A 27699-nucleotide genomic window follows, 5' to 3' on the forward strand; every position below is an offset into this window, starting at 1 on the left:
CCTTCCTCAAGAGGAGTTAAGTTTTCCTTCATTCAAGGGGTTCTGGATATGAATTAAATCGGGTCTGGAAGTTGGATGAGGGACCACTACTCTTTGTTGTGCTATCTCAAGTCAGGCCTCTGGAGTTTTCAGGTGTACCCAACTGGACTGCCTATCTATTTCATTTATAGAAATCTTAACTTCAACTAATCAGACCCCCTAAATCCCTGTAGTATTAATCCCTGTATCCTTCTTATCACCATACCGTCTCTGTTGCCTAACTACATCATTTTGCCCCTAATATTTAAAAACTATTTCTTGGCCTCTGCCCCAAGGTTCCTCTTATCTTCCTTGAAATTAGGGAGACAATTTCAACACCAATATCTTTTCCTAACCCCCAAGTCTTCAGAGAACACCTACCAAAGAACTCTTCATAGATGCAGACATCCTTATCAATGATGTATTTCTAAATGCATTGGTGAAACAAATATCTTTTTTTTTACATTTTAATATCTCTAAAATTGGAATAGCTTTATAAACTGTGGTGTTTTGAATCAGATGTACATTTTTTTATTGAGATATAATTCACATACCATAAAATTCATCCTTTTGAAGTGTAGAATTCAGTGGTTTTTAGTATATTCACAAAGTTATGCAACCATCACCACTCTAATTCCAGGTCATTTTCATTACCCCCAAAAGAAACTCTGTACACTTTAGCACTTATACGCCATTCCTACCTCTCCCCATCCACTGGCAACCACTAATCTACTTTCTGTCTGTATGGGTTGCGTATTTTGAACATTTCATACAAGTGGAATCATGTATTATGTGGCCTTTTGTGTCTGACTTCTTTCATTTAACGTGCTGTTTTCAAGGTTCATCTATATTATAGCATGAATCAGTACTTATTCCTTTTTTGGTGGAATAATATTCTAATATTTGGATATACCACATTTTGTTTAGCAGTTTATCAGTTTATAGATATTTGGGTTGTTTGCTGTTTTTGACTATTATGAATAGTGCTGCTGTGAATATTTGTGTACATTTTTTTTTTTTTGGTGAGGAAGATTGGCCCAAAACTAACATCTGTGCCCATCTTCCTCTACTCTGTATGTGGGACGCTGCCACAGCATGGCTTTAATGAGCCGTGCATATATACGTGCCTGGGATTTGAACCCGTGAACTCCTGGCCACTAAAGCGGAGCACGCAAGCTTAACCACTATGTCACAGGGCCAGCCCCTGTGTACATTTTTTTTTGAATACAAGTTTTTGTGTGGACACATATTTTCATTTGTCTTGGGTATATACCTAGAAATGGAATCCTGGGTTGTGTGGTAACTTTAAGTTTTTGAGGAACTGCCAGTGTTTTCCAAAGCAGCCGCACCATTTTATGTTTCCACCAGCAATGTATGATTTCTCTACATCCTAACCAACACTTGTTATTGTCTGTCTTTTTTACTATAGTCATGCCAATGGGTATAAAGGAATTCACTGTGGGTTTGATTTGCATTTCCCTGTTGGCTAATAATGTTGAGCATCTTTTCATGTGCTTGTTGGCCATTTGTATATCTTCTTTGGAGACATGTATGCTTTGCTTATTTTAAAATTGGGTGATTTGTCAACTTGTAAGAGTTCTTCATATATTCTGGATACTACACCTTTATCAGGTATATGATCTGCATGTATTTTCTCCTATTTTATGGGTTAACTTTTTTCTTTCTTTGTTTTTTTTTTTTTTGTGAGGAGATCAGCCCTGTGCTAACATCTGCCAATCCTCCTCTTTTTTTTTTTTTTTTGCTGGGGAAGACTGGCCCTGGGCTAACATCTGTGCTTGTCTTCCTCCACTTTATATGGGATGCTGCCACAGTATGGCTTGCCAAGCAGTGCATCAGTGCGCGCCCAGGATCCGAACTGGTGAACCCCAGGCTGCCGCAGTGGAGCGCACGCACTTAACCGCTTGCGCCACCGGGCCGGCTCCAACTTTTTTCTTTCTTGATGGTGTCCTTTGAAGCACGAAAGTTTTTAAATTGGGTGAAGTCCAATTTGTATTTTCTTTCGTCACTTCTTCTCTTGGTATCATAGCTAAAGATAATCCAAGATCATGAAGATTTACACTAATTTTTATGCTGAGTTTTATAGTTTTAGCTCTTTTTTTCAATCGTTGATCCATTTTGAGTTAATTTATTTATGTGGTGTGAGATGGGAATCCACTTTAATTCTTTTGCGTGCAGAATATCCAAGATTATTCTTTCCCCATTGAATGATTTGGCACCCTTGTCAAAAATCAATTGATTGTAAATGTATGGCTTTATTTCTGGACTCTCAATTCCATTCCATTGATCTTTATTTTATGCTTATGCCAGTACCACATGGTCTTGATTACTGTAGCTTTGTAGTAAAGTAATAACCTAAACAGCAATTTTTTTTCAATTATTTTATTGAAGTCATAGTGGTTTATATCGTGGTGTAATTTCAGGTATACATTATTATTTATCAGTTTCTGTATAGACTGCATCATACTCACCACCGATAGTCTAATTTTTATCCATCACCAAGATATATGCCCCTTTACCTCTTTCGCCCACCCTCCAACCCCCTTCCCCTCTGGTAACCACTAATCTGTTCTCTTTATTCATGTTTGTTTATCTTCCACATATGAGTGAAATCATGCAGTGTTTGTCTTTCTCTTTCTGCCCTATTTTGCTTAACGTAATACCCTCAAAGTCCATCTATATTGTTGCACATGGGACGATTTTGTCTTTTTTTATGGCTGAGTAGTATTCCATTGTATATATATACCACATCTTCTTTATCCATTCTTCAATTGATGGACACTTCGTTGCTTCCACATCTTGGCTATTGTGAATAATGCTGCAATGAACATAGGGGTGCATAAATCTCTTTGAATTGTTGGTTTCAAGTTCTTTGGATAAATACCCAGTAGTAGGATAGTTGGATCATATGGTATTTCCAATAAACAGCAATTTTTAACCAGAGCAGAGCACTAGAGTTACCTATAACGCTTGATTCACCTAATTCTACTTCTGTCTATGATGTAGTAGCTTGTATCAGACCAACTCTGCTGCTGAGAGTAACTATAAAATCTGGACTAAATTAAGCAGCATCAACAACTACAACTGTTTAAAGGTATTGGAAAGCAACCAAGGTTGTCAGAATTTGTGGGGCTATAGGATAAATACAAAGAGCATGACTTGTAGCTGCTGCTGCCACTGCTGCTGCTGCTTCTTGTCTATTTTATCTCTGTGATGTAACATTAAGTTAAATAATGCAATATAGTTTTGATGTAAAGCTTATTTGTAATGCTTCACAATTATTTCAGGGGCCACACGTGAAGTGTTATGTGGCCAAAGGGGTAAAGGTTGATCACTTACGTGTGTCTACTTGAAAGGCACAGTAGCTAACAGCATGGGCTTTGGAACTATAGTACCTGGACTTGAATCCTGGCCCTGCCACTTACTACCAATATAGTCTTCAGTAAATCACTTAATCTCACTAACCTCAGTTTCTTCATCTGAAAAACGGGGATACTGATGTCTACTTTGGGTTTATTACGAGACTTAAATAGGTAAAGTAAAAGTACTTAGAACAGTATCTAGCACTTAGTAAGTGTCCAGTAACTGTTAGCTGTTATAATGCACAATAGTTTTAAAAACTATGCTAATATTTCATGTAAAATTTTTTTATGCAACCCAAGCCTATTAAGTGATAGCAAATAATATATTCTCTTTCTCCTGTCGAAACATTTGATTTTGCTTTTTGCAGCTACACAGCTACTCTTAGCTACTACCCAAATTCTCCGGAATGATCTAATTGATGTTTCTGACCTGAAGGCATTATTGGTAAACGATGATCTTCATGCAGCTAATGATTTACTTAATGAAGTGTCAAGATATGTACCTGAACATGGTTAGTAGTTTGAATGCGTCTGTGTTATAAAAGCCATCCTCTCCCAGTGGGGGTGGGAGATGTATGGATGAGGCATACAGTGAGGGAGGGCACCCTGTAGGAGCTGCAGTGGGATGACTGGTAAACATTAGTGCTCCCCTTCTGGTGTGCCAACCTTGAGCTCCATGGAACCAAACAGAGGGGAAAGTCAGGGCCTACCTTATCCCTATGGAAAGCCAATGGTGGTGGTACCTGAAAGGTGAGGTTATTTGCGAACTGACTGGCATGGGCAGTATTCAATCAGAGTGCCATCCAGTGTAGACCTGAGTCCTGGAGGCTCTTTTGCCAGGTGTTAACCCTTTGTGAGCTAATTTATGCTGATATCCAGGGATACCTCAGGGGGTGTTGCACATGGTGTTGGCTCAGGGAAGCAGATATTTATAAATGTACAAAATAATTTCATTATTTTAGTGGCTGGTATAGTTGAATATTTTCTTTGCTACGTTTTTAAATGAGTTGGGGAGTGTTCTTTATTTTTCTGTTTTCTAGAAGAGACTTTTTCTTCCTCAAATGTTAAGTAGAACTTGAAGCTACATGGGCTTGACGTTTTATTTATGAGAAGGTTTTGGATTATTGATTTAATTTCTTAAAATGTATGAGATTACAAAGAAAATATTCTATTTTCTTGTTAATTTTGGCAAGCTGGGTTTCTTTAGGTATTTGTCCATTTCATCTGACTTTTCAAATTTTTTGGATAAAGTTGTCCTTGATATCTGCTTCTTATCTTTTTTGTGTGTGTGTGAGGAAGATCGGCCCTGAGCTAACATCTGCCAATCCTCTTTTTGCTGAGGAAGACTGGCCCTGGGCTAACATGCATGCCCATCTTCCTCTACTGAAAACTGGCCCTGGGCTAACATCCATGCCCGTCTTCCTCTACTTTATATGGGACGCTGCCACAGCATGGCTTGACAAGCGGTGCGTTGGTGCGCGCCCGGGATCCGAACCAGTGAACCCCAGGCCGCCGCAGCGGAGCGCGCGCACTTAACCGCTTGTGCCACTGGGCTGGCCCCTGCTTCTTATCTTTTTGATGTCTGCTTCAACTGTAATGATATCCTCATTTTCATTCTCAATATTAGTAGCTAGGAGCTCCTTTTTTTTTTAACTCAGTCTCCACAGAGTTTTTCTTTTTCTTTTTTTTTTTAGTTGAGACTAATGGACGTATTGTGTAAGTTTAAAGTGTACAATGTGTTGATTTGATACATTTGTATATCATGATATGATTATCACTGTAGCATTAGCTAATACCTTATCACTTCACATAATTATAATTATAATTTCTTTTTTGTGAGGGAACATTTAAGATCTAGTCTCTTGGCAACTTTCAAGTATATAATACATTATTGTTGACTATAATTACTATGCTGTGCATTAGATCTCCATAACTTCTTCATCTTCTAACTGCAAGTTTGTACCCTTTAACAACATCTCCCCAATTCCCCCACCCCCAGCCCCTGGTAACCACTATTATATTCTCTGTTTCTATGAGTTTGGCTTTCTTAGATTCCAAATATTAGTCATACCATACAGTATTTGTTTTTGTCTGGCTTATCTCACTAAGCATAATGCCCTCAAGGTCCATCTATGTTGTTGCAAATGACAGATTTCCTTCTTTCTCATGGCTGAATAATATTCTGTTGTATATGTATATATACTACATCTGTTTATCCATTAACCCGTTGATGGACACTTAGGTTGCATCCATATCTTGGCTATTGTGAATAATGCTGTGGTAAACATGGGAGTGCAGAAATCTCTTCGAGATCCTGTTTTCATTTCCTTTGGATATATACTCAGCAGTGGGATTAATGGATCATGTGGTAGTTCTATTTTTAATTTTTTGAGAAATCTCTGTACTGTTGTCCATCGTGGCTGCACCAATTTACATTTCCACCAATAATGCACAAGGGTTCCCTTTCTCACATCCTTGTCAACACTTGTTATCTCTTGTCTTCTTCATGATAGCCCTTTTAACAAGTGTGAGGGGATATCTCATTGTGGTTTTGATTTGTGTTTCCCTGATGATTACTGATGTTGAGCACCTTTTCGTGTACCTGTTGGCCATTTGGATGTCTTCTTTGGAAAAACGTGTATTCAGTTACTCTGCCCATGTTTTAATTGGATTGTTTGCTTTTTGGTATTGACTTGTGTGAGTTCTTTATATATTTTGGATATTAACCCCTTATACAATATACGATTTGCAAATATTTTTTCCCATTCCATAAGTTTCTTTTTCATTTTGTTCATTGTTTCTTTTGCTGTGCAAAAGCCTTTAAGTTAGACGTAGTCCCACTTGCTGATTTTTGCTTTTGTTGCTTGTGTTTTTGGTGTCATATTCAAAAAAATCATTGCCCATATCATTGTTAAGGAGCTTCTTCCCAACATTTTCGTCTAGGAATTTTACAGTATCAGATCTTATCTTTAAGTCTTTAAGCCATTTTGAGTTAAGTTTTGTGAGTGGTGTAAGATAGGAATCCAATTTCATTTTTCTGCATGTGGTTATCCAGTTTTCTCAACACCATTTATTGAAGAAACTATCCTTTTCCCTTTGAGTGTTCTTGGCTCCCTGCTCAAATATTTGTTGACCATATATGCATGGTTTTATTTCTGGGCTTCCTATTTTGTTCCATTGGTCTATGTGTTTTTATGTTTTACTCCAATTACATGCATATTATATTTTCTCACTATATCTCCAATGTTTTTCACTCCCTCTTCTGTATTTCCCATCCTTTTGCTTCTTCATGTTCATTTTGTGTTTTCTTCTGACTTATTTACCAGTCCACCAATTCTCTGGCTGTGATTATTCTGCTGATAAATCCATTCACTGAATAATTCATAACGTTTGATATACTTTTCAGATCTGGAATGTCTATTTGATTTTTTTTTTGGTCTCTTTGATTTTTAAAATGGTTTATAGTTCCCTGCTGAAATTCTCCATCTACTTTTTTTTTTGGGGGGGGGGGTGAGGAAGATTCGCCCTGAGCTAACATCTGTTGCCAGTCTTCCTCTGTTTTGTATGTGGGCCACAGCCACAACATGGCCACTAACAAGTGGTGTAGGTCCGTGCCTGGGAACCGAACCCCAGCCGCCGAAGCAAAAATGAAACTTTGATAAATGTAGAGTGGCGTGTCAGATGGGTGGGGAAAGGAAGGATCTGTTTGCCAACTAGAGCTGGAAAAATACTTATTTATATGGAAAAAGATGAAATTGTATCACTACCTCACATAGTAGGCAAAATTCAACCCTAAATCGATTAAGGACTTAAGGGTCCAAAACAAAACTTTAAAGCATTTAATGGAAAATATAAGTGGATATCTGGGGGTAGGAAAGCTTTCTTAAACAATACACAAAAGCATTAACTATAAATGAATATCGACAAAGTTAACTATATTAAAAGTAAGTAATTTGTTATTCAAAGGAGGCCTTTAAGAAAATGAAAAGGTAAGTTACAACTCTGAGAAAATATTCACAATTTACACAACTCACAAAGGATTAGTATTAAGAATAAAGAACTCCAGCCAACCAATGAAAATACAAACAATCCAAAAGAAAAATGAGCAAGAGAGTCAAACAGGTATTTCATAGAAGTGGAGACACATATGGCTAATTATCATAAATTAGAGGTGTTTGACATTGTCCATGATGATTTTAGGAATATGTGTGTGTACAATAAAATTACATTAAAAAGAAAGCAAAGGAATGGTGAACACTGGACTCATGATGAAGGGTTGGAGAAGGCAGAGGGCTGGGTTTGTAAGGGGAACCTTCTGGTTAGATGCTGATTATTGTCAAGTGGTAGCTTTTGTTTTGGGCATAAGTTTGCTGGTATTTATTATATTATAAAAATTTTTGAGTTAACCAAATAAATAAAAGTGGGCTATGTGTGGACCAATAATGTTTCAGAACCCAAAGATAATATTTATTCTAATTCTGTGCATGTAATTTCTAATAAAAAGTTAAATCTGTTTCATTGTTCTACTTTTTTTTTCAGGGACTTCATTTACATACATATCGGATATCCTTTGTCTTTTATATCTGTCACTTTTGCTCTGAACTTTTGCACTTTTTTTTTTTTTTGGCATAGGTTTTCTCTTCCTCCTTTTTATTTTGATTCTTTTCATTTCTGTCCTATATGTCACTTACTACAGTTTTAGTCATATCCGTTCTACCTTGCATACCTTTACTTGACTCTTTATTTTGTAGTTAACTTTGTGTTTCTACATAATCTATTTTCTTAGTTCAGTCAGCTCTCATTTCAAATCTTCTTTGTCCATTTTTATTCTGAGTTCTTAGAAGAGTTAAAGGTGTTGGGTGGCTTATACAGTTTAAGAGTGCCCTCTTCAGTTTCTGCAGTGAAGTACATTTACTTTAATAAATGATACCTTTCGGGGTGGGGGGGGTGAAGCTGCTTCTAACATTTTGATACCATGTAGTAGGGACTTCATCTTTAACTGCTTTCTTCTTTTCCTTTACCACCAAACGCCATGCAATGCTGTTCCCCATCGAGATGCCAGCTTTGGTCCTGTGGATTCCCAAGCCCCTTTCTTTTAGTTCCCCGGAGATTAGGGCTCTGATCCATCAGGTTTCTGACCTGTTCTTTGTATTTCCCCGCTTAAGGTGGAACTCTCTTCTTATGAGTGAACTCCAGTTGTTATTATCTGTGTTCTGCCTTTAAAGGACCCTTCTTCATTTGTTGTCCTGTGAAATTATCACCTGATTTTCCACTTCCATGTGGGCTCTGGAGCTCACTGTGTTGACCTTATTTTTATTTCTTGACTTACATGTAAATTAAAGTTTGTAATATTCTGCCTCTTAGTTATGCCGTAGGCATGGGCTATGGGTTATCTTATTTGTTATTTTGTACGGGTTTTTGGAGACCATGTGGAAAGAGACCATGTGGAGAGCTGGCTACCATTATTCTAAAGCAGTGTTTCTTAACCTTTTTATCCATTATCACTCCCCTAAAGAGCCTTTTAAGACATTTTTGTTCCTTACAACTCCCCCTCTCACACACCTCATGAACATTTAATACCACAGCTGTATTACATATCTGTTTATGTACTGTGGCCACAAATCATTGTAATATCTAAGATTTTTCTCCTCCAAGAACCAATTTTTCTCCTTCAGAGCGATAATCACCCTTAGTGAGAATGCATTCCTAAAGGTATGCAGAGGAACACCTTTTCCCTCTACCTCCAACACGTTATCTTTTTTCTATAGTTTTTGGGCAATTAGAAGCTACTGAAGGGTTTCATTTAGGGGAGTGATCAGATTTTTTTTTAAGAGAAAGATCTCCCTTGCTACATTGTGGCAAATAAATGGAGAGAGGTGAGACTGATGTCATAGGTTTTTAAAGATGCTGTTGTAATAGCATAGGCATTAATTAATGTAGTGATAAATTAAAAAAATATTTGGAAATAATTGAACAGAAATTGATAATCATATGTATGCAGAAGGTAAGGAAGAAGGAATAGTACAGGCTGACTCACAAGCTTTTAATCTTGTTATAACTTGACTGTTAGCTTCAGTTATGTTATTTAATTCAGAAACAGTAATTCTTTCATCTAAATTTTGCTTTGCATTACAGAAAATGGCAAGATTACCATTCAAGAATTTATGATTAAGCTCTCCAATACATTGGCAAATCCTGAAGCTACAGGTGAGTTTTATTTAATATGTATCTACTGCCCACATTTCAAAGACAAACAGTGGTTTTCATGTTAAAACAATATAGGGTTAGATAATTAAAGCACAGGTAAGTAAGAAACAATATGAAGATAAAATAACGCAATACTAGATTATATATCTATTGTTTGAATTATAAGGCAAAAACTGCTAAGCTTAACCCAAACTGAAAATTGTAGGTAGTTTTGCTTTGATAGTGCTAGAAAATTACTAGATTATGTGTTATTCTCTGAGATTATTCAGTGTGTATATCTGACTTCTGAATTTATTAGAAAATTATAAATGAATAGAAAATAATTTTTAAAACTTTGGACAAACCTAGTAGAGTGGATTTTATGACTATCTCTTCTTTTTTTATGTATCTTCATCTACTCTCTTGACTACATTTTTTTTTGCAAATTTATGTTTATGGAGGGATAATTTACATATAGTAAAATTCACCCTTTTTAGGTATACAGTTCTTTGAATTCTTGAAAATAATATCATGTAATCATTACTAAACAGCACATAGGATATATCACCCCAAAAGTTCCTTTGTGTCCTTTTGTAGTCCATCTGTTCCCCTAACCCTCAGCCCCTGGTAACCACTGATCCTTTCTTTGTCTCTATAGTTTTGCTTTTTCTGGAATGTCATGTAAATGAAATCATAAAATATGAAGATAGCTTGAATCTGGCTTCTTTTACCAAGCATAACATATATATATATCTATATTTTTTTTTAAAAGGTGGAAAGTTTTTTTTTTAATTTTTTTGTTTCAATTTAACTTATTTATTTATTTGTTTTTGTGAGGAAGATTAGCCCTGAGCTAACATCCGATGCCAATCCTCCTCTTTTTGCTGAGGAAGATTGGCCCTGGGCTAACATCCATGCCTATCTGCCTCTACTTTATATGGGATGCCGCCACAGCATGGCTTGACAAATGGTGCGTCGGTGCGCGCCCAGGGTCCGAATCTGCGAACCCTGGGCTACGGAAGCGGAGCATGGACACTTAACCACTACACCACCGGGCCACCCCAAGCATGATATATTTTACATTCATCAATTTTTTCGTGTTGTTTGTTTCTTTTTATGGATGAGTAGTATTCCATTATTTGAATATACCATAATTTATCAATTTACCAGTTGATGGACTATTGAGTTGTTTCTGGTTTTTGGTGATTGTGAATGAAGCTGCTATAAACATTTATGTACAGGTTTTTGTGTGAACATGTTTTCATTTCTGTTAGTTAAATTCCTAGGAGTGGGATTGCTGGGATCTATGGTAAGTGTATATTCAAATTGATAGAAACTGCCAAATATCAAGTTATAGTAGATAACATTCATTTATGATAAAACTTCTCAACAAAGTGGGTATGGAGGGGATGTACCTCACCATAAAAGGCCATATATGACAAGCCCATAGCTAACATATTCAATAGTGAAAAACTGAAGGCTTTTCCTCTAAGATCAGGATCAAGACAAGGATGCCCACTCTTGCCACTTTTATTCAACATAGTATTGGAAGTCCTAGCCAGAGCAATTGGGCAAAAGAAGAAATCAAGGTATCTAAATTGGAAAGGAAGAAGTAAAACTGTCCCTATTTCCAGACGACATGATATTACATATAGAAAACTCTAAAGACCCCACCAAAAAACTGTCAGAACTAATAAATGAATTCAGTAAAGTTGCAGGATATAGAAAAATCAGACCTAAAGACTAGAGGCTTATAGCAATTGTAAGCCCCTGACCCTAACAACCTCCCACACTGGGGGCCTAGTCACTTAATAGAAATACAGCAACAGGAATGTGCTATTAGACCTTGCAGCCAACTGTCCCAGGACACCCCACACCCAATAAAGAGACTGAAGGGCACACAACAACTACATGCAGCTGAGCATTACAACAGCTGGCTGGGGGCATAGCTCAGCCTCCCTGGGCAGCTACGGGAAGAACAACCCCGCCACAACAGAAGGACACATGTAGCCCATACAGGGGTCACTCCTGGAACATTTGCAACTGGAGAGGAGAGAGAAGCACACTACCAGGCCACCTAAGGCATCACTTATATAAGGTCACCTGTCCGAGAGTAGGAGACATAACCGACCTACCTAATACATAGACACAAGCACAGGGAAAGAGGCAAAATGAGGAGGCAAAGGAATACGTTCCAAGTAAGGGAACAGGACAAAACCCAGAAAAGGAACTAAGCAAAACAGAAATGAGCAATTTACCCAACAGAGAGAGTTCAAACAAAGAGTGTTAAGGATGCTCACTGATCTTGGTAGAAGAATGGATGAACTCAGTGAGAATGTCAACAAAGAAATGGAAGATATAAAAAAGAACCAATCAGAAATGAAGAATACAATACTGGAAATGAAAAATTCATGAGAGGGACACAAAAGCAGAGTAGAGGATACAGAAGAACGGATCTGCGAGCTGGACGAAAGACTAGAAGAAATCACCCAAGCTGAACAGATAAAAGAAAAAAGAATTAAAAAGAGTGAAGACAAACAAACAAACAAAAAAAAGAGTGAAGACAATCTAAGGGACCTCTGGGACAACATCAAGCACACTAATATCGGTGTTATAGGTGTCCCAGAAGGAGAAGAGCGAGACAAAGGGGCAGAAAATCAATTTGAAGAAATAATTGCTGAAAACTTCCCTAACCTAAGGAAGGAAACAGACATCCAGGTACAGGAAGCACAGAGAGCACCAAACAAGATATACCCAAAGAGGCCCACACCAAGACACATCATAATTAAAATGTCCAGAATTAAAGATAAAGAGAGAATCCTAAAAGCCACAAGAGAAAGACAAGTTACATACAAAGGAAACCCCATAAGGCTATCAGCTGACTTCTCAGCAGAAACCTTACAGGCTAGAAGAGAGTGGCATGATATATTTAAAGTGCTAAAAGGAAAAAACCTACAGCCAAGAATACTCTACCCAGCAAGGTTATCATTCAAAATGGAAGGAGAGAGAAAAGGTTTCCCAGACAAGCAAAAATTAAAGAAGTCTGTCACCAAGAAACCAGTACTACAAGAAATGCTAAGGGGACTTATTTAAGGGGGAAAGAGAAGACCACAAATAGGAAAAATTATCTATTTCCATGATAAGAGGGTAATGGATACAAATGCACAAAAAAGAGGTTAGATATGATATCAAAAACGTAAACTGTGGGAGGAGGGGAGTTAAAGAGTAAAGCTTTCAGACAGAGGTCAAATTAAAGAGACTATCAACTTAATATAGACTGTTATATATGCAGGTTACTATATATGAACCCCATGGTAATCACAAACCAGAAACCTGTAATAAATACACAAAAAACTGAGAGAAAGGAACCCAAACATAATACTAAAGAAAGCCATCAAACCACAAGGGAAGAGAGCAAGAGAAGAAGAAAGGAACAGAGGAGAACACTAAAACACCAAGGAAAAAAAGTTAAAACATGGTAGTAAGTACATACTTATCAATAGCTACATTAAATGTTAATGGACTAATTGCTCCAATTAAAAGGCATGGGGTGGCTGACTGGATAAAAAAAGCAAGACCCATATATTTGCTGCATATAAGAGACACATTTCAGACCTAAAGACACTCACAAACTGAAAGTAAAGGGATGGAAAAAGATACTGCATGCTAATGGCAATGAAAAGAAAGCTGGGGTAGCAATACTCATATCAGACAAAATAGACTTTAAAACAAAAACTGTAACAAGAGACAAAGAAGGGCGCTCCATAATGATCAAGGGAATAATCCAATGAGAGAACATAACACTTGTAAATATCTATGCACCCAATGCAGGAGCACCTAAATATATAAAGCAATTATTAACAGACATAAAAAGAGAAGTAGACAGTAACACAATAATAGTAGGGGACGTTAACACTCCACTCACACCAATGGATAGATCATCCAAACAGAACATCAATAAGAAAACATTGGCCTTAAATGACACACTAGAACACATGGACCTTGTAGATATATACAGAGCATTCCATCCAAAAACTGAAGCATACACATTCTTTTCAAATGCACATGGAACATTCTCCAGGATTGATCACATATTAGGCTACAGAACGAGTCTCCATAAATTTGAGAAGATTGAAATAATACCAAGCATCTTTTCTGACCACAACAGTATGAAACTAGAAATCAACTATAGGAAGAAAATCAGAAAAGCCACAAATATGTGGAGATTAAACAAAATGCTACTGAGCAATGATTGGGTCAAAGAAGAAATCAAAGAAGAAATCAAAAAATACTTGGAGACAAATGAAAATATGACATGCCAGAACTTATGGGATACAGCAAAAGCTGTTCTAAGAGGGAAGTTTATAAAAATACAGGCCTATCTCAACAAACAAGAAAAATCTCAAATAAACAATCTAACAATGCACCTAAAGGAACTGGAAAAAGAAGAACAAACAAAGCCTCAAATCAGTAGAAGAAGGGAAATGATAAAAATCAGAGCAGAAATAAATGAAATAGAGACTAAAAAAACAATAGAAAAAATTAATAAAACCAAGAGCTGGTTGTGTGAAAAGATAACAAAATTGACAAATCTTTAGTTAGACTCACCAAGAAGAAAAGAAAGAGGGCTCAAATAAGTAAAATCAGAATTGAAAAAGGAGAAATTACAAAGGACACCTGAGAAATACAAAAGATTATAAGAGAATACGATGAAAAGCTATATGCCAACCAATTTGACAATCTGGAAGAAATGGATAAATTTTTAGAATCATACAACCTTCCAAAATTGGATCAAGAAGAAATAGAGAATTTGAATAGACCAGTCACCAGTAAGGAGATCAAAACTGTAATCAAAAACCTCCCCCAAAATAAAAGTCCAGGACCAGACGGCTTCCCTGGTGAATTCTACCAAAAATTCAAAGAAGACTTAATACCTATCCTTCTCAAACTCTTCCAAAAAATTGAGGAGGGGGATAGCTCTCTAACTCATTCTACAAAGCTGACATTACCCTGATACCAAAACCAGATAAGGACAACATAAAAAAAGAAAATTACAGGGCAGTATCACTGATGAACATCGATGCAAAAATCCTCAACAAAATACTAGCAAATCGCATACAACAATATATTAAAATTGAACTGGTGGGATTTATTCCAGGGATGCAGAGATGGTTCAACATTCTCAAATCAATCAACATGATACACCACATTAATAAAATGAAGAATAAAAATCACATGATCATCTCAATAGATGCAGAGAAAGCATTTGACAAGATACAGCATCCATTTATGATAAAAACTCTGAATAAAATGGGTATAGAAGGAAAGTACCTCAACATAATAAAGGCCATGTATGACAAACCCACAGCTAATATCGTCCTCAATGGTGAAAAACTGAAAGCTATCCCTCTAAGAACAGGAACCAGACAAGGATGCACACTCTCACCCCTCCTATTTAACATAGTATTGGAAGTCCTAGCCAGTTCAATCAGGGAAGAAAAAGAAATAAAAGGGATCCAAATTGGAAGGGAAGAAGTGATACTGTCACTATTTGCAGATGACATGATGTTATATATAGAAACCCTAAAGAATCCACCAAAAAACTGTTAGAAGTAATAAACAAATATGGTAAAGTTGCAGGATACAAAATCAACATACAAAAATCAGTTGTATTTCTATACACTAACAATGAAGTAGCAGAAAGAGAAATTAAGAATACAATCCCATTTATAATTGCAACAAAAAGAATAAAATACCTAGGAATAAACTTAACCAAAGAGGTGAAAGATCTGTACAGTGAAAACTATAAAACATTGCTGAAGGAAATTGAAGAAGACACAAAGAAATGGAAAGATATTCCGTGCTCTTAGATTGAAAGAATTAACATAGTTAAGATGTCCATACTTCCTAAAGCAATCTATGGATTCAACACAATCCCTGTCAAAGTTCCAACAACATTTTTCACAGAAATAGAACAAAGAATCCTAAAATTTATATGGGACAGCAAAAGACCCTAAATAGCTAAAGGAATCCTGAGAAAAAAGGACAAAGCTAGAAGTATCACACTCCCTGATTTCAAAATATACTACAAAGCTATAGTAACCAAAACAGCATGGTACTGGCACAAAAACAGACACACAGATCAATGGAATAGAATCGAAAGCCCAGAAATAAACCCACACATCTGTGGACAGCCAATCTTCAATAAAGGAGCCAAGAACATACAATGGAGAACGGAAAGTCTCTTCAATAAATGGTGTTGGGAAAACTGGACAGCCACATGCAAAACAATGAAAATAGACCATTACCTTACACCACACACAAAAATTAACTCAAAATTGATTAAAGACTTGAATGTCAGACCTGAAACGATGAAGCTTCTAGAAGAAAACATAGGCAGTATGCTCTTCAACATCAGTCTTAGCAACATATTTTCAAGCACCATGTCTGACTGGGCAAGAGAAACAATAGAAAAAATAAACAAATGGGACTACATCAAACTAAAAAGCTTCTGCACAGCAAAGGAAACCATCAACAAAATGAAAAGACAACCTAACAATTTGGAGAAGATATTTGCAAACCATACATGTGATAAGGGGTTAATCTCCAAAATATATAAAGAACTCATGCATCTCAACAAGAAAAAAACTAACAACCCAATTAAAAAGTGGGCAAAAGACCTGAACAGACGTTTCTCTGAAGAAGATATACAGATGGGCAACAGGCACATGAAAAGATGTTCAACATCATTAACTATCAGGGAAATGCAAATCAAAACTACAATGACATATCAGCTCACGCCCGTCAGAATGGCTTTAATTAACAAGACAGGAAACAACAAGTGTTGGAGAGATTGTGGAGAGAAGGGAACTCTCATACACTGCTGGTGGGAGTGCAAACTGGTGCAGCCACTATGGAAAACAGTATGGAGATTCCTCAAAAAATTAAGGATAGAACTACTATATGATCCAGTTATTCCACTGCTGGGTATTTATCCAAAGAATGGGAAAACACCAATGCATAAAGATACATGAACCCCTCTGTTCATTGCAGCGTTATTCACAATAACCAAGACATGGAAGCAACCTAAGTGCCCATCAAGGGAAGAATGGATAAAGAAGATGTGGTATTTATACACAATGAAATACTACTCAGTCATAAGAAACGATGAAATCCAGCCTTTTGTGACAACATGCATGGACATTGAGCGTATTGCGCAAAGTGAAATAAGTCAGAGGGAGAAAGTCAAATACCGTATGATCTCACTCATCAAGTAGGAGATAACAACAAACAAACAAACACATAGAGACAGAGATTGGATTGGTGGTTACCAGAGTCGAAGGGGGGAGGGAGAAGATTGAAAGGGATAAATAGGCATATGTATGTGGTGATGGATTGTAATTAGTATTTGAGTGGTGAACATGAGAACATGATGTAATCCATGCAGAAATAGAAGTATAATGATGTACACCTGAAATTTATACAATGTTATAAAATGTTACCAAAATAAACCAAAAACAAAAGCAAAATCAATTGCATTTCTATTCACTTATAACAAACTATCAGAAAGATAAATTAAGAAAACAATTACAAAATTCGTAAAAAAAAAATACCTGGGAATAACTTTAACCAAAGAGGTGAAAGACCTGTACACTGAAAACTGTAGGACATTGGAGAAAGAAATTCAAAAAGACACAAATAAATAAAAAGATATTCCATGTTCAAGGGTTGGAAGAATTAATATTGTTATAATGTCCATACTACCCAAAGCAATCTACAGATTCAATGCAATCCCTATGAAAATCCCAGTGGCATTTTTCACAGAAATAGAACAAATAATCCTAAAATTTTATGGAACTAATAAAATTAGTTCCATAAAAGTTCCATTAGTTTCAAAAGTTCCAAAATTAGTTCCATAAAAGTTCCATTAGTTCCACAAAAGATCCCAATTGCCAAAGAAATCTTGAGAAAGAACAACAAAGCTACAGGCATCACACTTCCTAATTTAAATTATATTATAAAGCTATAGTAGTCAAAACTCTATGGTATTGGCATAAAAATAGACATGTGGATCAATGAAACAGAACAGAGTCCAGAAATAAACATTTGCATATATGGTCAATTAATTTAAGAAGCAGCAGCCAAGAATATGCAATGGGCAAAGTACAGTCTCTTCAATACATAATGTTGGGAAAACTGGAAAGCCCTCTGCAAAAGAATGAAACTGGACTACTATCTTACACCATATGCAAAATCTAACTCAAAATGGATAAAAGACTTGAATGTAAAACCTGAAACCATAAAAATCCTAGAAGAAAAGAGGCGGTAAGCTCTTTGACATTGGTCTTGGAAAGATTAAAAGAAAAAACCCAAAACTTTTATCTATCAATACAATACCATGAGTAAAGTCAAAGGACAAATAACAAAATGGGAGAAACTATTTGCAGTGTATATCATGGAAGAAATATTATTAAAAATGGGCAAAAAATATGAATATGCAAATCATAAAAAGGATATAAAATGGCCTATAAATATATCGAAATGTTCAATTTCACTCTTAATAAGAAGTATGCAAATTAAAACAGAGATACACTTTCTTACCCATTGGCAAAAATTGGGAAAAATTCAAAAGCTTAATAACATATTCTGTTTGTCAGGTTGTGGGGAAAAAGGCACTTATGTATTGCTGGTGGGCATGTAAAATGTTACCATTCTTATGAAGGGAATTTGGCAATATCTAACACAACTACATATGTGTTTACCTTTTGACTCAGCAATCCCACTTCTAGAAATTTACTCTGAAGATACCCTCCAAAAACATGAAAATACAGGTGCATAAGGTATTCATTACAGCATTATTTGAAATTGCAAAATAATGGAAAATACATAATGCATAAACATTGGAGATTAGTTGAATAAACTATAGGTTTTATATATAATAGAGTATTATGCAACTATAAAAAAAGAATGAGTAAGATTTCTGTGAACTGATATGGAGAGATTTCCAAGATATCTTGTTACTTTAAAAAAGCAAAGTACAAAACAAAAAGCATATACATAGAGTATACTACCTTTTGGAGAAAGAAGGGGAATGTGAAAATATACATGTATCTTCTTACTTTTAAATACAGGAAGAATAAACTGGAAAACAATGAAATTGGTTACCTACAAAGTAGGTGGAGGGACTAGGTAGAAGCAATTTGGGAAGGAGTGACACTCCTCAGAATACTTTTTTGTTTGATTTTAGTTTTGGGATCATGTTAATGCTCTACATATTTTAGAATCCTAAAAACTCTAAAGCTGAATGCAAATAGAAACAAGCCATATTTCAAACAAATAACATAGTTACAAGGGGTATAATTTTGAAAACAGTGCTTTAACTATATACCCTCAGTCTAGGAGGAAAACAGAACTATAGGCAAATATTTGACTCTTCTTAATAGAATTGTTTTATACAGTGGTATAAGTATAGCATATATGATTAAGTGAGTAAATGTATTGACATATTGGGGAGCTAGCTTCTTACTATGGGAGAAGGAAAATATAAATATGGATTGAGGCAAGACAAGAACTACCTTGTGGGGTTAGATTGAAATTGGAGTTATCAGTATGAACTTATGATTTATAAAATATATATGTATTCTTAGCTCTGTTTGCTCAATGATCCTAGAAGCAATGAAGCTCCAAGGCCAATGAACACACTTATCAACTTGATCTTGGTTTCTGAATACAATTCCCCAGTTGTATTAGGGCTCTGGATAAATAGCTGATTCGCAGCCTGGAGCACTAAAGGTACAAGATGAGCCTGGAACTTCTCATGCTAGAAAATAAGGAAGTGCTAGAAAAACGTTGATGGTATGTCAAAAGAACATAGGAGTCAGCTTGAAGGGTCTTCCACTAGCCAAATCTGAGACAATTTGAGCGTTAAAATAAATGAAAGCAGTAACAGATTATATTCCAGTGAAAAAAATAGGAATCCATGTGTCCACATTGATTATAAATAGCTAAAGGAATGAATGAATGAATGAAAAGGGAACAAGAGAGGGCTCTTTTTTATAGTAGCATGGCTACTGATAAAGATAGAGGAAGTAATGGAACTCGAAAATCACCATTTTATGGTAATCATTTTATGATATATAAGTGTATCAAATCAACACGTTGTACACCTTAAACTTACACAATGTTATATGTCATTACATCTCAATAAAGCTGGGGAAAAATCACCATTTTAAACCATGATAGTAAAGATTGTTTCAAGCAAGAATTATCGATGAATGCTAACATCTAGGGGGAAATTTCAGTGGGGAGCAGGATATTTGCATAGTCTCTCTACAGATTGCTTTTTAGTTAAAAGAAGGAAATGGTAACCAGATAAAACCTTGATCAGTTGATGAAAATTTATGACATCAATAAGAAGCAGGTGGACATAATGTGTCTTCGAATATGATTCCCTGACAAGGACGCAAAATCACTTATGTGGCCTTACAGCCTGGGAGGCATACTATGAATCTAATCATAAAGAAACATCAGACAGACTTAGAATGAGGAACATTCTATAAAATAAGGCTTCTGTGTTCTTAAAAATGTAATGCACATATATATTTCCTAGTTCTGTTCACTGAGAGATCCTAGAAGCAATGATACATCAACAGTAATGTGTACCTAGCATCCAGACTTTAGTTTGTAAACACCAGGGCACCTGGGAGAAATGGTTGAGAAGTGGTTGGGAAAGGGAAAATAGAAGATCAGTTTGGAACATCTTGTGGTGCCAGTGAGTAAGAAAGTACTCAAAAAAAGATGACAGCTTGTCCAAAGAATATAAGAGTCAATCTAAAAAAGCTCCTTATGGCCAAATTTGGAAAAATTTCAGCAACAAAATAAATACTTCTAGAATTGGGTTGTAAGTCATAGAATAAAATAAATGCCCATGAGTCCATATAATATAAATAAAAATGAACTAAATAAATAAATGGAGAGAAGGGACAGCTCTTTCTTATAGTAGAATTCCAATGAATACATGTAGAAGGAAAAAGAGAAATAGAAAATCACCAATAGGCAAATACCAAAGTAATAGTTATTGCAGACAGGAATCACTGATAGATGCTAAAATTAATGGGTGACAGTTTGGGGAGAAATAGGATTTATTTATTTATTTATTTATTTTTTGTGAGGAAGATCAGCCCTGAGCTAACATCTACCAATCCTCCTCTTTTTGCTGAGGAAGACTGGCCCTGGGCTAACATCTGTGCCCATCTTCCTCCACTTTATATGGGACACCGCCACAGCATGGCTTGACAAACAGTGCATTGGTTGGCGCCCGGGATCCGAACCGGTGAACCCCAGGCTGCCGCAGCAGAGCATGCGCACTTAACCGCTTGTGCCACCAGGCCAGCCCTGAGAAATAGGATTTAAAATGTAGTTTCAAGGTATCTCCTTCAAGATATTTATTAACTACAAAGGGAAAGATGATAAATTTACAGTGGAGAAACCTGGCAGAAACCACCTTAATCGAGAGATCAAGGTGAACATCACCAGAAATAAGATATATCCACATCATGAATCCCTTGACATGAAGCATTGAGGACACATATGTATGTAAGAAATCTTTACCTAATCTTTAATTTAATTTTTAAATTAAATTAAATTAAATTTTTTAGGTAAAGAAATCTTTACCTAAAGGTTAAAAAGCTTTCACCTTCGTTTTAGAAATTTCATAGTTTTAGGTTTTAAATTTAGGGCTATTATCCATTATATTTTTTGTTTATGATATGAAATATGGATTGCATTTTTATTTTGTATGTGGATATACAATTGTTACAGCATCATTTATTTGAAAGACTATCCTTTCTCCACATAATTGCCTTTGTATCTTTACAAAAATCAGTTAACAATATATGTGTGGATCTATTTTTTTAATTTAACAGTTTTCTTGTGATATAACTTACACAATTCACCCATTAAAAGTATACAGTTCAGGGCTGGCCCAGTGGCGTAGTGGTTAAGTTCATGTGCTCGACTTTGGCAGCCCGGGGCTCGCAGGTTCAGACCCTGGGGGTGGACCTACACTACTCATCAAGCCATGCTGTGGCAGCGTCCCACATACAACATAGGGGAAGATTGGCACGAATGTTAGCTCAGGGCCACTCTTCCTCAAGTGAAAAGAGGAAGATTGGCAACAGATGTTAACTCAAGCCAATCTTCCTCACCAAAAAAAAAAAAAGTATACAGTTCAATGGCTTTTTATATATTCACATAGTTGTGCATCCATCACCAAAATCAATTTTAGAACATTTTCATTACCCCAAAAAGAAACCTTGCACCCTTTAGACTTAGGGGAATGTCACTCCCACATTTGTCTCCCCTCTCCCATTTCTGGGCAAGTGCTAATCTACTTTCTGTCTCTGTTGATTTGTTCATTCTGGACATTTCATGTAAACGGAATCATATGATGTGTGATCCTGTGTGACCAACTATTTCAGTTAGCATGTTTTCAAGGTTTGTCCATGTTGTAGGAGGTATTAGTACTTCATTTCTTTTTATTGCCAAATAATATTTCATTGTATGTATATACCACATTTTATCTTGATAAATGTTACAAAGAAGAAATATACTTTCTATAAGTGTAGTTGTCTCTCTAGAAATTTATTTCATCTAATTTGTCAAATTTATTGGCATAAAGAAGTTCATAATCTCCCCTTATTATCCTTTTGATATCTGTAGTGTGATGTCCTTTTTTTTTTCCTGATGTTTGTGTAATTTTTTTTCTTTTTTATTCTTAATGAGTAGGAATTAATCAACTTTATTAATCATTTCATTAGAAAGTTGATTTTGTTAATTTTTCTCTTTCATTGGTTCATATTCTTATTTTCAGTGTTACTTGGTCTTTATTTTGGGGGGCTTAATTTACTCTTCTTTTGCTAGCTGATTAAGATGGAAGCTTAGATCACTGATTTTATACCTTTCCAACATTTAAAGCTGCAAATTTTTATCTGAGTACTTCTTTCACTGTACCTCATAAATTTTTATATATCGTGCTTTGATAACTACTTAGTTAAAATATATTCTAATTCATCTTATGATATCTTCTTTGAACTATGGGTAATTTAGAAGTATACTTTTTAATTTCCAAATATTTGGACATTTTCTAGATATCTTATTATTATTGATTTCTAATTTAATATACCTTGGTCAGAGAATATATTTTGCACAATTTAAATTCATTAAGGTTTGTTTTCAAGTCCAGCATGTGGTCTATCTAGGTGACTATTCCATGCGCTCTTGAAAGAATGTACGTTCTATTGTTGTTGGGTCGTGTTCTACAAATATCAATTCGATAAGATTGTTTGCTAGTTTGGTTGAATCTTCTAATTCTTACTGATGTTTATTCTACTTGTTCTATTAGTTACTAAGTGCAAAGTGTTCAAATCTCCAACTCTGATTATAGGCTCATTTATTCCTCCCTTTAATTCTGTTGATTTTGACTTTACGTATTTTGAAGGCTCTTGTTAGATGTATGCACATTTGGTATTGTTGCAAAATCTATATATATGACCTTATGGAAAGTACTTTGTCTATTGCTCTGTTTTGTCTCATTTTTCTTGCTCTTCTGTTTCTTGCCCCCAATTTCCTTACTTACATTTAAACTTTTTTGTCTGTATTTCTTGTTACCTATTTTAAATTATTTTAGGAACAGGGCAGTACATAAATAAATACAAATACTGCCTTTTTTCTTAAGTATAATTTTGTATGTTGGAAGATTTTTCCCACTTATCTTTTTTTTTTTAAAGATTTTTATTTATTTATTTTTTTCCCCTAAAGCCCCAGTAGATAGTTGTATGTCATAGTTGCACATCCTTCTAGTTGCTGCATGTGGGACGCGGCCTCAGCATGGCCAGAGAATCGGTGCGTTGATGCGCGCCCGGGATCCGAACCCAGGCCGCTAGCAGCGGAGCGCGTACACTTAACCACTAAGCCACGGGGCCGGCCCCCCGCTTATCTTTAAAATATAAAGGAAAAACATGAAAATTCCTCTCTAACTGAAGGTGGTTATCTCTTCCCAGGAGATAAAGATCAATTTTACGACATAAACATTCACAAAAATGAACTTACAGCCATTTCTGATCTTCAACAAAATTTAAATGCCATAGGAATCTATCCAACAGATGATAAAATAAAGACGACTTTGGAAGTGATGAGGACTGTGGGGTAACTTGGGAGCACATATTAAGAGAGTTAAATTCAAATTTAGAAAAAACCAGCACTCTCTACGACAACGAACATGACTGAATCTCAGCTATTTTCACTCTGTGGGCTATCAGCTTGTGATCTCTGAAGCAGGCCCCTGTAGGGGTGGAAAAAATTTTTTCCTTCTACCCTTCTAGGTTCTTAGCTGGAGCTCTTTAACAAAAGACAGATTAACAAGAGAAAAGCATACAAATATATTTAATGTAAATTTTACATGACACGAGAACATTCATGAAGAAATGAAGACCCAAAGAAGCAGTTAAACTTGAACGTTTTAATGCCAGGTTTGATGAAGAGTGGAAACTTGTGGAAAGATGTGATAGGACAAAATGATATGAGCTAAGGGTAGTGAACTGGGGGAAACTTAGGAAGGCCTGTTTATTCGAATTCCTCTCGGTGTCCCTCCGACCCTCCGTCTTCAGAGATAAGGTTGCTCCTTTCCTCTGGGTATAGCAAACGCACCTCTCCCCTGAAGGTCTTATGACCTGCTTCTGGTGAGAAGGGGGAGATCAGAGTCCTTCCTGCACCTGCCAGTTCTCAAATTTCTTCAGCTTAAAATATTCAATGTGCTAAGGTACCGTATTTTGGGAGCAGTGTGACCTGAACCCTGTCATCCCAAAGAGTAAGAAATATGTATGTGTGACATTATGGATAAATCAGAAGAAATTGAGATTTGACTATTAGATTTCCTAAGGGTTTTTATTTAACTTGGAAAGGAGATTCTGAGCTTTATAAATTTGCTTTTATGCACAGTTTTTGTTTCAGTGTTAAGTAGGCAGTGGTGATAGTAAAAAAAAGTTGAATTTCTCTGCTTTTTTACCAAACAGAACTTTTTTCTAAAGGAATTTTTAAAAAACTTTTTCTCTTCCTTTGCTGTCTTTGTTGTGTAAAGCATCTCTGCAGGGAGTGGCCCTATGCATCCTTTCATACTCTTTACGGGTATTGATAGTCTTTAATGAAAATTGCTGTGTATATATTTTTGTGCTGTATAGCCTGTGTATAGTTTTTTAAACTGTGGGCCACATAATGGGTTGTGAAATAAATTTAGTAAGTCCTGAGTAGCATTTAAAAATGAAATGGAATAATGTGAAATTCACTAGAAGATATCAGAGTGCATCACATAGTAAGGGTTAAGTATTGTTTCATAAAACTTTTATTTCTATTTGTGTGTGTTTGTGTGTGTGCTCGTGATCTAAATGTATTTCCTACTGTGAATTGTGGTCACAGAAGTTTGAAAGCTGAATGGAATAATGTTAAAACAATACCAGATCCTTGCCTTAATGAGTTTAAAATCTGCTTTATTTAAACTCTTCTTTATTTCTTAACTTTACAGAAAGAAAAATGATCTTAAAAGATGTAATTGATGCTTTCACAAATTCACCTAAATCATCACTATCATTCAACAGTAGGTATAGTAGAAGAATGAAACTTAAAAATAAGTTTCTAAGATCATTCTATGGTATTCTACTTTTTCTAAAATATAGTTTGTTTTGCCCTGTATTTTTAATACTTTCATTAAGTTTTCTTTGCTTTATTTGAGATGTTGTAATCTGCTTTCTTATTCTTTACCATATTCAATCTATGCTTTGACTATAATGAATTATTTAGTATTACACATCTAGAGTGTGCTTTCTTAAAGCAAATAATTTGTCTCAGTATATTCTTCATTATAAAGGTACAAATCCCCCCCCATTACGCTAATACAGTCTTCTCCCACCTCTATTAATTTCCACGTTTATTTTCCTCATCTGTAGCGAAACATGTAAAAAAGTACAAAAGAGGATCTAGTGCATCTAAAACTAGTAGGTAGACTGATAAGAAAGAAAGACTCTCTAATGCTAGGATAAGGTATGACTAAGTGTTTTTCAGTCCATAGCAGATTTATGTATCTTTTTCAAAGTTTTCCTTTCCCCAACTACCTGGCTTCTATTTCTGCTACTTGACCTCATTCTAAGAGGTAGTGCCTAACTGTTCTTGAAATGCTTTGCAGTCTATGAAAGACTGGAGCATGTAGAAGAAACCCCCTTGAGGGGAAATGGTTAATGAATAAAAGTAGACTTTTACAAAAATTTCATAGAAATTCAACTTTTACCTGGTTAGGGGTATGTTAAATTTTGTTTATTGTTTAATTGACTTCTAAAAACAAAGTCCACTGATATATTTTAAGAGTCCTTTAACTCAGATTTCCTTCTGTAATATACCTAGTTCTCTGTAGGCTAGGGTGTTAAGCCTTAAAAAGGGCTTTGCCTCAACTTCGTCGTCTGTTCTCTATTCTTCATGTATTTACAGATTTATTTAAAGAGATTACAACTCTTGATAAGATCAGAAATGATAAGATGCCTGTAAATAAACTGAACTCCCAACTCTTAAGTGCTGGAATTCCATTAAGCAACAAGATATTCCAGGAGATTCTGAATGAAGCATCTATTGATGGTGAGTCTTTTTTGAAAGAGCAATCTATGTCGAGCTTAATGAAGTCCTAGTTTTACTGTGTGCTTGGGATGTCTGTTGTGTATGTGTATATTTTAGATAAACTAGTTCTTAGAAATATATTGAGAACTAATTAAAATTAATATTTTTTTCTTCTGGAAATATTTTTAAGAGACACCTCCTGTTTATCTGGCATGAAATCTATAAAATATATACATCAAATTTAATTATTTAAGCCAAATAAGTTAATATAATTCAAATTTTTTTCTTGTTTTGAGGGAACAGATTCCAGGTAAAACACTTTTAATTAACTAGTTTTTATCCAGCTAATTTTAAGAAATTACAAAATATTCCCATCCCCCACTCCCTGTCATGGTTATTAAATTATTATTAGCATTAACACTTTGCCATTTCGTAATCCTTGTACTTTACTTTTTAGAAACTAGTGAAGTAAGTCTCAAACAAATTTTGGAGACTTTGAACACAAGTAAGCCAGCTCCTGAATTTGAAGGTGAGTCAATCAATATTTCATTTTAGATATTTGTTATGGTTTGCATCATCTTTTGTCCTTATTATTATTTTTTAAACAGTGTTATGAAGTATAAATTATATACAAAAATTGTCTATTTTTATAATAAAAGTGCACAATTTGATCAGTTTTGACATACACACACACCTATGAGACTATCATCACAATGAGGATAATGAACACGTCCCTCACCCCCAAAGCTTCCTCATGCCCGTATGTAATCTCTCCTGCCTTTCCCCATCCTCCTCCTCCTCATCCCCAGGCAACCACTGATATTCTTTCTGTCAGTATAGATGTAACTGAGCAAGGGCTCGTTCTGCTTGCCACAACCTTGAAGCCAATCAGTTGCAAGATGAGTCAGTGCTTGAGAAAGGGGTTTATTCAATTAGTCAGCAAAATTGGAAGAAGGTAGACTCATGTCCCAAAGACCATCTTACACAAGCACAAAGTTTAAGCAATTATATAGGACTAGTAGGCTATGAAGGAGGGGCTTAGGAATGTTGACCATCTGGCATCAGTGATTGAAGACACCACACCAGGTCTTTCAGTTGTCATTGATGATGGATGCCAGCATATTCTTCTCTGAGGAACAAAATATGAGTTGTCATATTCCTAAGAAACTCAAAAGAACAAAGTTATCATCTATCACTACAGGGAGGTACATACATCACCCAGGATTATAAAATCTACAGAATGTGCATATTTCCCAGAGGGTAACTATTTATCACCTAGGCTACATGCAAGGTAAAAATATACAGCTGGGTGGGTTGGTTAGAGGTTATTCTAAGTTACGATATGGCTTCCCTCATGTCAATCTTGTCTTAGGCCAGTATCATAGATTCGTTTGCTTTACCCAGAATTTTGTATAAATAGATGTGCTCTTTTTTGCTGGATTCTTTTACTCAGCATAAT

The 27699-nt window shown here is 35.6% G+C and overlaps 1 protein-coding gene across 1 annotated transcript in view; it reads left to right on the top strand.

The window, feature by feature from the left end:
* EFCAB13 (EF-hand calcium binding domain 13) overlaps nt 1–27699 on the top strand; it is a 331371-nt gene that overhangs the window by 100270 nt on the left and 203402 nt on the right. Inside the window, 5 exon segments of the mRNA XM_058561286.1 lie at nt 3767–3910; nt 9534–9605; nt 25162–25233; nt 26118–26261; nt 26698–26769. Coding sequence (XP_058417269.1) covers nt 3767–3910; nt 9534–9605; nt 25162–25233; nt 26118–26261; nt 26698–26769 — 504 coding nt within the window.

Source organism: Diceros bicornis, chromosome 18 (assembly GCF_020826845.1).
Source record: "Diceros bicornis minor isolate mBicDic1 chromosome 18, mDicBic1.mat.cur, whole genome shotgun sequence".
Lineage (NCBI taxonomy): Eukaryota > Metazoa > Chordata > Mammalia > Perissodactyla > Rhinocerotidae > Diceros > Diceros bicornis.